At 34.3% G+C, this 13062-nt stretch overlaps 1 protein-coding gene across 1 annotated transcript in view; it reads right to left on the reverse strand.

The window, feature by feature from the left end:
- Positions 1 to 3029: 3029 nt before the first annotated feature.
- Positions 3030 to 13062, reverse strand: part of LOC134841439 (mutS protein homolog 4-like) — a 49868-nt gene continuing 39835 nt past the window's right edge. The window contains exons 7-8 of the mRNA XM_063857436.1: positions 4215 to 4407; positions 3030 to 3972 (exon numbers count right to left, since the gene is read on the reverse strand). Of these exons, the coding sequence (XP_063713506.1) occupies positions 3121 to 3972; positions 4215 to 4407 (1045 nt within the window). The 3' untranslated portion in view covers positions 3030 to 3120. The remainder of the gene's footprint in view (positions 3973 to 4214; positions 4408 to 13062) is intronic.

Raw genomic sequence — 13062 nt, forward strand, 5'->3', positions numbered from 1 at the left:
CATACAATAATCTACATTGGCCGAAAATTTTCAGTTTGCAAAAACACAGGTCTCGACTGGAAAGGAACTCCCGGCCTTGGTCGTAAAACTTTAAAAAAAGTCACAACACTTTGCCTTTTTCAAGCAGTTGCAATACCGCCTGATGAATGATTGAAGGCGCATTATACCTACCAAGTGGCAATAAACCCGAAAACATCTGAGCAGAAACGCTTTATGCCAAAAAAATCCAAGAAAAAATCTAAGCTATTAGAACGTTTAGTTCTCCAATCCCCTCAGAACAAATGAGCACATAGATTTTTTTTTGGCCCTTAAGCTAGGAAATAAGAGACATTTAAGTTAAGATTTAAGATGTAAGTTAAGCCCAAACCTGTTAAGCCTGATATAAATACTTGAAGATTTTTGTCGAAAAAAACGCAAAAAATGGTTAAGACCTATATCACGTTCATAACTATTAATTATCAGACAGCAAGTCAAATTGACACGGTTGAGCAAAATTATCGAAAGATTTATTATTTCTGATTTGATAGAACTTCAGGTTTGCGTGGGCTTCGTTCGTTTTTCATGAAATGGCTACTATTAAAAATACGAGTTAGAAGCTAATGTGATAAAAAATTTATAAAATCAAGTGTCAAAGAACTCAAAAAAACAAACTAAACAAACCAATGTGCGAAAATTATGAGCTATTTTATCTGCACCACGGATCGAACTACCAAAAACAACAAAGGTTTGATCGAGTTTTGTTACACAGGTCTCAGCTGAAATATAACTACCGGGCTTGGTCGGGGAACTTAGATAAAAGCTGAACCATCCAAAAAAATTGGGCTAACGAGAACAGGTCGAAAAAATATAGACTTACGACAATCCGAAAAAGCACAAAAAATCAAGTGTGCAAAAAACAGGTCCCGTCCGGATTCGAATCACAAGCATTCGCCCTTTTCAAGCAGTTGCAATACCTCTACGTCAGATGAATGATTTAAATTGCGTTATACCTACAAAGTTGTAATAAACCAGAAAACATCTGAGCAGAAACGCTGTATGCCGAAAAAAAATCAAAAAGAATTCTAAGCTAATAAAACGTTTAATACCCCAATCCCCCAGAGAACACATAAGCACATAGATTTTTTTCGGTCCTCGCACTAGAAAATAAGAGATTATTAAGTCGAGACAAGTTAAACTGAAATCTGTTAAGCCGGCAATAAAAACTTTCTAAGATTTTTCCAGAAAAAAAGACAAAATAACGTTCATTACTCTGAATTAGCAGCCAGTAAGTCAAGTTGGCAGCGTAAAACCACAAATTCGTCAAGTAAATTTGAGCAAAATTAGCCAAAAAAATGATTAATTTCTGATTTGATAGGAATTCAGGTTTGTATGGGCTTCGCGGGCTGCGTTTTTCAAGAAATGGCTACCTTTAAATATATGGATTAGAAGCTAATGTGATAAAAATTTACAAATTCAAATGTCAAAGATCTTAAAAAAACTAATCAAACATATGTGCAAAAGCTATGAGCTATTTTATCTGCACCGCCGATCGAACTACTAAAAACAACAGGGTTTAAACCAATTTTGTTACTTGAACTGAGAAAAAAAAACATTTTTTTTTATTTGAAAAGTTGGCTGTTCAAATTTTTCACTTTTTTGAAGAGTCCAGGAGATTGATTCAAATGTTTCCAAAATTCTATAGAAAACTCAAATACCAAAGAACCGTAATCGAAACAAAAGTTTGGAAAATGAGCCGATAAAACTGAAGCCGACCTCTTCCAGCGCCGAATTTCTTCCAAAAAAATTGGGCACATACAAAATACTCTAAATTAAAATTTCAACAGGCCGATATTTAATATGTAATTTTTACACAACACTAACCATGCTATTATTGAAATGATTATCATTTTAGCAATTTTGTAAACAAAGTATTTAACGGGCTAAAAAATTTAGTACCAACACAGAGACGAAGTTGCACTTCGCATACACAAAAAAAAATATGACGAATAACGCTACTGGGAAGAATTGAATGAGTAAAACTTAGAGTCTACAAAATGTCGGAAATGACGCACACCATTTATGATTCTACAAAAATTTGAAGTGACGCAAGCCAATTTTAACGCATTAGTAGTGCCAGTCATTAGCCTAAATAGCAGTATCACCAATTTATAGAGTGGACGCATTTTAACTAGTATACGAAAAAGTTCATTAAAAACATTCGAGACTACCCAGGTTCGAACCCTCTTATTTTGTTGTGGCTCTCTTTCCCTAACTCTACGCTACATGCTATCTCTACGCTACAGATCCATGATACCTTAAAGCTAAAGTGCTATTTGTAATATAATAGTCTGTGTTAATATCCTTAGCATTGGCTGTTCTTAATAGCTTGTTATTGATCAATATGAACCCTTTCAAAATGAACACATTTTGTCGCAACAATATTTGCGACTTAGGTTGGAAAAAAAAGAGTTCATACTATCAAACAAGCTTTGCGTGTGTAAAAAACATAAGAACTGAATAACTAACTCTGTTATGCTTAAAAAAACAATGGGGAATTCAACCTGTAAGTCTTCAAGTCGGAAAAAATCTGAGCCGGAAACTTTAACAATCAACAATTGGGTAAATCTTTAAACAACTGTTACCTTATCGTTTGTACTCACACGAGCAAAAATCCTGTGCAATCACAAAATCAGACTTACATTTTTTAAAATAAAATAGTGATTGAGTTACTTTTTGCAACTTTTTTAACGAGAGTTTTCACCAAATAGCAGTTCTTAATTAACTGTTTGCAGATAAATTCGAAGGTATAAAACACGATATAACTCAATCGCTCAACCTTCAGATTCTAAATGAAGTACATTATATACCATATATCGGAGGTAAACTTTTCATCTCTGATCTTATTTCTGAAAAATGCAAATTTTCCTCAAAACTTACGTTTGCATTATTACTATAGTTTTCCTTCGTATTGCTACTGGATAATACAAAAGTTACTTCCTGCTTATTCAGTTCAATTTCGACTTACTGCAGATGAATCTCTGAACTTTAGCACGAACGATAAGTGTTGCGAACACAAATTAAACTGAAATATAACTTCAGCGAAAATTAAACGTTGGTTAACAAACATGAGTGTTCATAAGTTCAGAAACAATCTTCGTTTTGAAATGGGTCTAACTCTTCGCAGTGTTGCAAAATTGATTCGAAATCAAGAAGGGGGCCATTAACCCTTTCACTGACACTTTGATCTGCAGAATCGTCCCCAACTTCCGGTTCGCCCTCAAAAGAGTCATTATCAAAATCAATTTCGTCGAAAAGACTCTCGTCAAAATCATCACGTTCGTTCTCTATTTCGCCCTCAGCTGACAAACTAGAATTCTCAAAGGACCTGACCTCGTTTTTTGGTTCTTCTGACTTTTGTTCTTGATAATCAACGGCGAACTTCATGTTCGTACCAGAAAAACTTGAAAGACACCGACCCGTGTCTTCGACAGAATCTCTAAGTCTGTCATCACTATCAAATTCACTTCCTCTTTCATTTACAATCATGGGACAAATGTTGGTCACATTGCTACTAAGACGGGCTTGCGTCGACAATCCACACACTTCTGCTTCGCTCATCCAAGTTAGATCATTTTTGGGCTCCTGTTTAGCCTCATGTATGTCAAAACTACTGAAATCTGCAAAATTTGGAAGATGATATAGAGCCCAATCCAAACTTCCTGCTCTTTTTGCTTCTAAAAGAGCTTTCCGTTTGACACTGAATTCAGCAGATGGCCCATTGAAATAATTAGAGAAAAACTCGAGTTTGCCTTGGAATAGAAACTCTTTTCGGTTGAGTTCAATATGCATCAAGCTCTCCTCATTTTCATCTTTGTCAATTTGGTCCCGTCCATCTCCCGCGGTGAATGCTGCTTCGGCAAACTGCCTCGCCATTTCGGTGATTGATTTGGGAAAATTTGCAGCCTCTGCTATCCTTATCCCATATAAAATGTCCTAAAAAAACATTGTCGAACCTGAGGCTCTATGTAATACATCATGTTAAAAGCATCGGATCAAAAATTATTGCGAGAATACTGTTAAGCCAGTACTGTACGCATGTTTTTTTTCAGTGAATAATTAGCTGACAAAAACAAAATGATCGATTTCGAGGTGAAAGTAAAAACCAAGGCAAATATACTTTCGATCGCCGGTCAAAAAGGCTAACTACAACAACTTAAAATAAGAATACAACGCACCTTAGTAAACCCCTTCTTCAGCAAGTATGTGTACTCTTCTCGCATCTGTCCATTGTAGGCATCCAGGTTATTTCCAAAGTCAGTTTCGTTTTGGTTGTTCCTACTGTGAAGTAGTACTTCGAAATGGAAGCAGGTGGCATTTAGGAACATGTGTTCTACCTGTGCGAGCTGCAGGTAATGGGAAGTAAGCACACTGAAACACAGGTTCTTAATCGCATATGCATTCAGTTAACTTCAATGAAAATAAGAGTGGCCGGTTGTTTCGGGCATGCAGCGCATCATAATTTTCTGACACCATTAATTGTTTCTAGTTGCCATTCTTAAAGCTCCTCTCTACGATCTCATTTCAATTTCAACTGTTTCTAATTGTTTCTAGTTGCCATTCTTAAAGCTCCTCTCTACGATCTCATTTCAACTTATTTTCATCTCATTTTAATTTTTCTTCAACATCATAACGTATATGTATATTCTAACATCTTTCCGTCCGGAAGTAAATATCGGTAATAAAGAAGAACTAGCGTTTAACGCACCTTCGGTGCTTCGAAAATTTTTGACACCTCAAGAAAAACCGCATATATTGGAAACAACATCTGCAAACTTTTAGTGTACTCTGACTGCACACAATTACAGGGTTGGTAATTTCTAACTTTTAATTTTTTTTAAATTCCCCTCTAAAAAGCGTCATTTCGAAAACTTAATGGGCCTCTGGAGAAATTTGGAGGCCAGCTTTGCAACACTGAGAGTCCCTGAGAGCACCTTACTATAGGGTTAGGAATCCAAAATTTTGTGAATTTTGTTAAACCTGACTCCCCAAAAAAAATTGAAAAAACGTCTTATCTCGGAAACTAAAAGAGCATTCCTATTTAGAGGCAAGATTTGAGACGCCTGGGTGTACGCTGACAATAAGGTTGTATCTTCATCAAAATAGCCGTTTCAAATTTTTTGAATTTCTTTGTAGATAAGTTCTTCGAGAAACTTTGAAAAAATCAAAAAACGTCACATCTCGGTAACTAAAAGCATTTGATCAGTCACATTTAGCAGTTGCATGTGGCAAGATTTTCAAGTTTTTAGAGTACCCTGACAACACCGAACTATAGCGTTGGGAATTTCAAATTTTGAAAAATAATTAATTTAAACTTTCTGAAGTTTTCTGAAAATTTTTGAAAAAATCACAAAAAACATCATATCTCAAAAACTACAGAGAACTGAGCAGTCAGACTTGGAGGCAAGATTCGAAATCTTTGAGAGTACTCTGACAGGACTTAACAAAAGGGTTGGGAATTTCAGATTTTTAAAAACTAATATTAATTTAAGTTTTCTGAAAATTTTTGAAAAAATCACAAAAACGTCATATCTCGAAAACTACAAAGAATTGAGCAGTCATAATTGGGGCAAGATTCGCAATCTTTGAGATTATGCTGACAGGACCCAAGTACAGGGTTGGAAGTTTCAGATTTTGCGAAAAAAAATTCACATGTTTTCTGAAAATTTTTTGAAAAAATCACAAAAAACGTCATGTCTCGAAAACTACAAAGATTTGAACAGAGGCAAGATTGATAACTCATAGGAGTACTCTGACAGCACCCAACTACCAGGTTTTGAATTTCAAATTTTGAGAAACAACTAATTAAAATGTTCAGAAAATTTTTGAAAAAATCACAAAAAGTATCATATCTCGAAAAGTAAAAGGATTTGAGCAGTCATATTTGGAGGCAAGATTCGCAATCTATGAGAGTACTCTGACAGGACCCAACTACAGGGTTGGGAATTTCAGATTTTGTGAAAAAAAATTAATATAGGTTTTCTGAAAAGTTTTCGAAAAAATCACAAAAAACGTCATATCTCGAAAATTACAAGGATTTGAACAGTCATATCTGGAGGCAAGATTTGTAACTCCTTAGAGTATTCTGACAGCACGCAACTACAGGGTTGGGTTATCTCGTTAACTAAAATCATACGGGCATTCAAAATTGGAGGCCGAATTCGCAACTCCTAATTCGATATTGGGCTGCTTAATTTAAACTCGGTAAAATAACCACTAAAATCAAATTGAAAAATCAAAAAAATTCTTAACCATTGCAATATACGATATAGCTTAAACATGCAAAAATAAGACGTTGAAAAAGCTTAAACATGGCGAGATAGCGAAGCCCGCATTTAAATATATAATAGAATTCTTAACCATTGCAATATACGATATAGCTTAAACATGCAAAAATAATACATTGAAAAAGCTTAAACATGGCGATATAGTGAAGCCCGCATTTAAATACATAATAATTTCAAGTTCAAACCAAAAAATTGCAAATTTTGGAAGAAGAAAAACCACCCAAGGATAAGCAAGACTATTGGACATGCTGATCTAGGGAGAGATTCCGAACGTTTGGCGGTAACATGTGAATTTTTTAGAGCACTTGTAATTTTTTTCCTCTAAGGCGCGATCTCTTGATAGTGCTTGAAAACTTCTCGAAGTTGCATCCCCCTTTATACATCTAATTTTGTGCAAACAGATCGGGGCAGCATCCCCAAGCATTATTTGAATCAGACTAGAGCTGTGTAAATTACTCCATTGACTAAAAAACGTAACAATTATCTTCCATTCGTCAGCTTCAGAAAAAATCAGTTGGTCGTTGAAAAACCGAAGCTAAATCAGGTGGCAGTAACAGCACTCAATTAATGAGTAAAACAACTTTAAATGATTGCGATGAAGTTCTGAATCTGACGAGAACTATCAGGAATTTTAAAGGACAGCTAGGCCGACCTAAATTTGTCTAAAAGCAATAAGCCGAGAATATATTCAACAGACGCTCAGAAAAAATTACTTACAGCTGACGACCAAAACACGAGGTTTTTGCTTATACTCCTACAATTTAAAACTAATTAGAACATGTTTAAATTTTTCAAGGTATTATTTTGAATGTTTAACGAAAGAATTTTTTCACGTTTAAGCTATATCGTATATTGCAATGATTAAGAATTTTTTTTCGATTTTATAGGTTGATTTCATATTGTTTATTTCACCAAGTTTGAAATTAGCAGCCCAATAGTGGGATACTGTCAGGATTTCCCAGGTGCTGCAAATTTGGCCCCCAAATTTGAATAAACAAATCCTTTTTGGTTTAAGTGATCTGACGACTTTTGAGATTTTTCAAAAATTTCTAGAAAACTTTAAATTAGTAAATTTCACAAAATTTGAAGTTTCCAACCCTATAGTTGAGTGCTGCCAGGGTACTCTCAGGGAATACAAATCTTGCCTCCAAATAATAGTTCTCAAGTCCTTGTAGTTTTCGGGATATTACTGTTTCTATTATTAGTCTCAACTTTTTTCAAAAATTTTCAAAAAAACTTAGATTTGGAAAACATTTGAAAAATTTGAAATACTCAATCCTTTAGTTGCGTATTGTGAGGGAACTTTCAGGGGTTGCGAGTCTTGACTCCTAATATAACTTCTCAAATCCTTGTAATTTTCGAGATATGACGTTTCTGAGTAATTTTTCACAATCCTGCAGGTTCGTACTGTAAGAGAATTATCAAGGGTTGCGAATCTTGCCTCATATTACGACTGTGCAAATCCTTGTAGGGCTCAAGATTTTCAAATATTAGGTTTTTCAAAAATTAAGTTTAGGTTTTTCAAAATTTTTCAGGGAACTATAAAAAACGTCAAAAAGTTTGAAATTCCCACTTCTATACTGAGGCGCTGCCAGGTTATTCTCAAATGGTTTGAGTCAAATTCTCAAATATGAATGCTCAACATCTTTTAGTTTCCGAGATTTAACGTTTTTGAATTGATTTCAAAATTTCAGGAAAACTTGGATTTACGAAATTTCAAAAAAATAAAATTCCAAATTCTGAAGTTGATAGTTGTCGGGGTACTCTCAGGGGTTGCGACTTTTGACTTCAAACTTCGCTGCTAAAATGCGTTTAGCATCCGAGAAATGTCATTTTTTTCAATATATTTTTGAAAATTTAATCTGAAAAACTTAACAAAGTTTAAAATTCTCAAGACTTTGCGAAGATACTGTCAAACTTCGGGCAGAAAGTTTATATATGGACTCAAAATATGACTGCTCAACGTATTTCAATTTCTTCGATATGACGTTTTGATGTTTTTTCAAAAATTTTCAAAAATGTTAGATTGCATAGAAAACAAACTTTTCAAAATTTGAAATTTTCGACGCATTGGCTGGGTGAAGTCAAGTTACTACCAGCAGTATTAGATGTGGCCTTCACTCTAAAATTATTGCTGAAAATTTTTGCTCTTGTGATCGTTAGAATTTTGAAACTGATATTTTTTCTGATATTCTTAAATTTTCATAAAACTAAGAAAAAAGTCAGCTGATTTCAATATAATTACGCTGGATATATCTAATGATCGCATCAAATGATATGCGTACGGGCTCATCAAAAATAGAGCTAAGTTAAGCAAGAGACTCTTTTAACTCAGTGATTTTACCATTGAAATTGTTAAGTCCAGTTGTATGCTAACGGCCATTTCAGGGTTTTGTTTCTAAGTTGAAAATACGAAGATCGGAAACCCAGGAAATCCTTTGGAGGTTTGAACATTTTAGTTTCAAAAGAACCTTAGTTGAAACTTTTCTGATCGTTCAATTTTTGAAAAAAAAGCGCTGTTCGATGCCCCTATCTAGTGTTACATGTGCATTCATTTTGTTCTATAATAAATTATATATAACCAGTTTTCATGTTTATGAATCTGTTTAAAGCCCCGTAGGTGCGTTACACGCTAGTTATGTTTAAGTACTTCTAAATTGTTAAAAATTGCATCAAAATTATTTATTTTCTTTTAAGTTCTGAGAGTTTTAAGAGCCATTTGTTACTGACGTTTTTTATGGAAAAAAAACTGTTTGATAAAACTTGGTCAGAATTCATTGTATTTCATTGCGAAGTCTGAAAACTCAAATCCATTTTGGAAACTAGAAATTCTCATGTCCTTTACACATTGACTGCTTGAAGGTGGAGTTTGTCATCCTTTTATGAAAAATCAAACCGCGAAAAATCAAACCGCGAAAAGCCAAACGTAAGCTTGAACAAACTATGAGACGTTTTCCCAAAAAAAATCAAAATAACTATCACGGCATGTATATATATATATGTCTTCACTACGTTCACTGAAACTTAAAAAACAACAGACAAATGCGGAAGGGTAAGGCAAAATTTAAGGCGAAAAGAATACCAAGTCCCGGTTGCAATTACCTTGCTAATGAACATGGTAAAAAAAAGATGGCATGAGAACTTAATGTTCGATCACTGAAAGTGGACAGAAAGAAGCTTTGAAAATAGGGTAGATATGAATAACACAAAAATGGACCAAAGTCCACAAGAAAAAAAACTCGTTTCACTTGCTATAAATTAAGTTTTTAGGTCTTAAAATAGGCAAAAATCAGCTGTTCTATGCCTGCTCGCTTGCTTTATTCGCTCGAATTAAGACGAAAAACCAATTATTTCAAACCGGTTTTTCTGAGGTGGATACAACAAAAACATCTACCAAAAAGCATTAGGTATATATCGAATCAATTTGTATCGAAATTCACTTTGAGGAAACAAACTGATATACATAACTCACACTGTTGATTGGCCTTTGAACAAAGTCTAATAATCGATAACAAAGCCGACATAACTTGCGTAAAACCCAAGATTCGAACACCACAGTTGTTTTTTAGTACGAAGAATATGCATTACCACTACGCCAAACTATCAGAAGTTGTAGCTGAAACTTGCTCTGCTAGTAAATCCAGCTGAATAACTCTATGAATAAAAATTTGCAGTTGAAACAAATCCAAGTCCCAGTTACATGGTAGAAGCTACAAAAAAAACAGTCAGATAAAAATTAGGTAATAAAAAAAGTTTTAAAAAAAAAATTTTGTATTTTTTTCTTCAATTTTAGACATGGAAAATTGAAATAATAAACTCTCAAATAATGATAACTGAGCCAAAACAATGCACTGAAAACTATAATGCCCAAAAAATTGAATATTGCCTACGAAACAGAAACCAAAACTCATACACTCGAGAAAGTATTTATGTTCGGGTATTTTTACAACTCAAAGACAAAAGAGAAATTCAGAACGCGCAATGGACAAACATTTCAGAATAACAACATTCGGAGCTTAGCAAATTTCTGAGATCAGCAACATTTTCTGCAATACAACACAAATACAGCATTGTAAGATAGCTGCTAGAAATCTTATGAAACCCACAAATTCGAAGAAAAAAAAATGGGAAAAAAATTCAGGAGCAACATCTACCAAAACGCATTAAATTAGTATCGAATCAATTTGTGTCGGAATTCGCTTCGAAGAAACTAGAGCATAAACACATTTCTTAGTGTTAAATTGGCATTAGGTCAAAATCTACTGAGTGGAAACGAAGCCGACATAATTTGAGCATACGCCAGGGTTCGATTACAGAGTCTTGTTAGTACCAGCCATAAACATTATCGCTACACAAAACTAGCAAACTTTGTTGCTAGAAATTGATATGCTAATAAAGTAAGATGATGAATTCTGTGAACAAAATTTAAGGCGAAAAGAATTCCAAGTCCCGGTTGCAATTACCTTGCTAATGAACATGGTAAAAAAAGATGGCATGAGAACTTAATGTTCGATCACTTAAAGTGGACAGAAATAAGCTTTGAAAATAGGGTAGAGATGAATAACTCAAAAATGGACCAAAGTCTCGACCTTGCTATAAATTAAGTTTTTAGGTCTTAAAATAGGCAAAGATCAGCTGTTCTAAGCTTGCTCGCTTGCTTTATTCGCTCGAATTAAGACGAAAAACCAATTATTTCAAACCGGTTTTTCTGAGGTGGATACAACAAAAACATCTACCAAAAAGCATTAGGTATATATCGAATCAATTTGTATCGAAATTCACTTTGAGGAAACAAACTGATATACATAACTCACACTGTTGATTGGCCTTTGAACAAAGTCTAATAATCGATAACAAAGCCGACATAACTTGCGTAAAACCCAAGATTCGAACACAGTTGTGTGTAGGGAAATCTTATGAAACCCACAAATTCGAAGACAAAAAAAATGGGAAAAAAATTCAGGAGCAACATCTACCAAAACGCATTAAATTAGTATCTAATCAATTTGTGTCGGAATTCGCTTCGAAGAAACTAGAGCATAAACACATTTCTTAGTGTTAAATTGGCATTTGGACAAAATCTACTGAGTGGAAACGAAGCCGACATTATTTGAGCAGACGCCAGGGTTTGATTACAGAGTCTTGTTAGTCCCAGCCATAAACATTATCGCTACATAAAACTAGCAAACTTTGTTGCTAGAAATTGATATGCTAATAAAGTAAGATGATGAATTCTGTGAACAAAATTTAAGGCGAAAAGAATTCCAAGTCCCGGTTGCAATTACCTTGCTGATGAACATGGTAAAAAATATGGCATGATAACTTAATGTTTGATCACTGAACGTGGACAGAAAGAAGCTTTGAAAATAGGGCAGGGATGAATAACTCGACAAGAAAAAAAACTCGTTTCACTTGCTTTGAATTAAGTTTTAAGGTCTTGAAATAGGCAAAACTCAGCTGTTCTAAGCCTGCTCGCTTGCTTTATTCGCTCGAATTAAGACGAAAAATCAATTATTTCAAAACGGTTTTTCTCGACACTAGAAAAAAAATATTGGGAATTTTTCAATGAAGTTCAAATCACGACTAAAAGAGCTTTAATATGATATATCACTCAACCTAGTCCGATGATTATTTGTGGTACCTGATTTTGCGTGGAAAACAAAAAACTAAAACACACTCGTAACAACAAGGGTAGCCGGTTACTTGGCAATCAGCAAAGATTGTCCCAATCACACTGATATAACAAAAGAGAAAATATAAAGATAGAAATTTTAAAACACAGATATATCAAAAGAACAGAACGGCAGCTAACCAAAAAAAAGGCGAAAGCCACTAATTCAAAAAATTGTTTTGGAAAAAAAAACGACTTTTTTCATTTGTTCCAAAGACTTGGACTTGGAAGGAAAATACTGAGAAACTTAATTGCCAGTGTGGAATAAAACTGAAACACAACATTCATTAAACAGTAACTGAGCAGACAACACTTAGTTAGACGACAAATGGCCCAAAAAAATTGGTCTTAGAACTTTTGAGCTATGAAAAAATTAAAAACTCCCGTTTTTCACACACCCTCTTCAAGAACACACATGCTAGAAAACAATTTTGGCCCTTCAAACGACGAACTATGAGGCAAATAAACATATATTACCAGTCGAAACCAAATAAGTCAAAGAAAACAATGGTAAAAAATGAAAATAATCAGCGATAAAAAATAAAGCGTTGTTTTGAAAGCAACAACAAAAAATTGAAGGAAACGGCCATATAATATGCGGAGCTGCTCAAAATATCAGCTTGAGGGCATTTCATCAGAATAGACATGCCAACTGAATTAACTGATTTTGTTTAACTAGTTGTTAACCCGGTTTATATTCTGATTTGGTAACGCTGACTAACAGCAAGCGTAATAAAAATAAAACTATTTTTGCATTTTTTGCCCTTATTTCTAGTCCTTTTTTCTTTAAAAGGTTGACTGAACTAGGTAGAAACAAGCAAAAAAACAGGAAGTATAATAGCAAAAACAACGTTGAAAAACGTACTTGAATAGAATCTGGAGGTCAGCCTCTGATCACGTTGGCCGATAATATTTAGACCAGTTTTTCTCGACATTGAGACATTTTTTTTGGATTTTTAAACAATACGAATCCCGGTTGAGAAGGTTTCAATATGCTATCACACCTGACTCGATACGAGCTTTCTAACATTTATTCAAAATCGGCTGGAAAAAAACACCCTCACACCA

The sequence above is a fragment of the Symsagittifera roscoffensis genome, chromosome 1 (assembly GCF_963678635.1).
Source record: "Symsagittifera roscoffensis chromosome 1, txSymRosc1.1, whole genome shotgun sequence".
Lineage (NCBI taxonomy): Eukaryota > Metazoa > Xenacoelomorpha > Acoela > Convolutidae > Symsagittifera > Symsagittifera roscoffensis.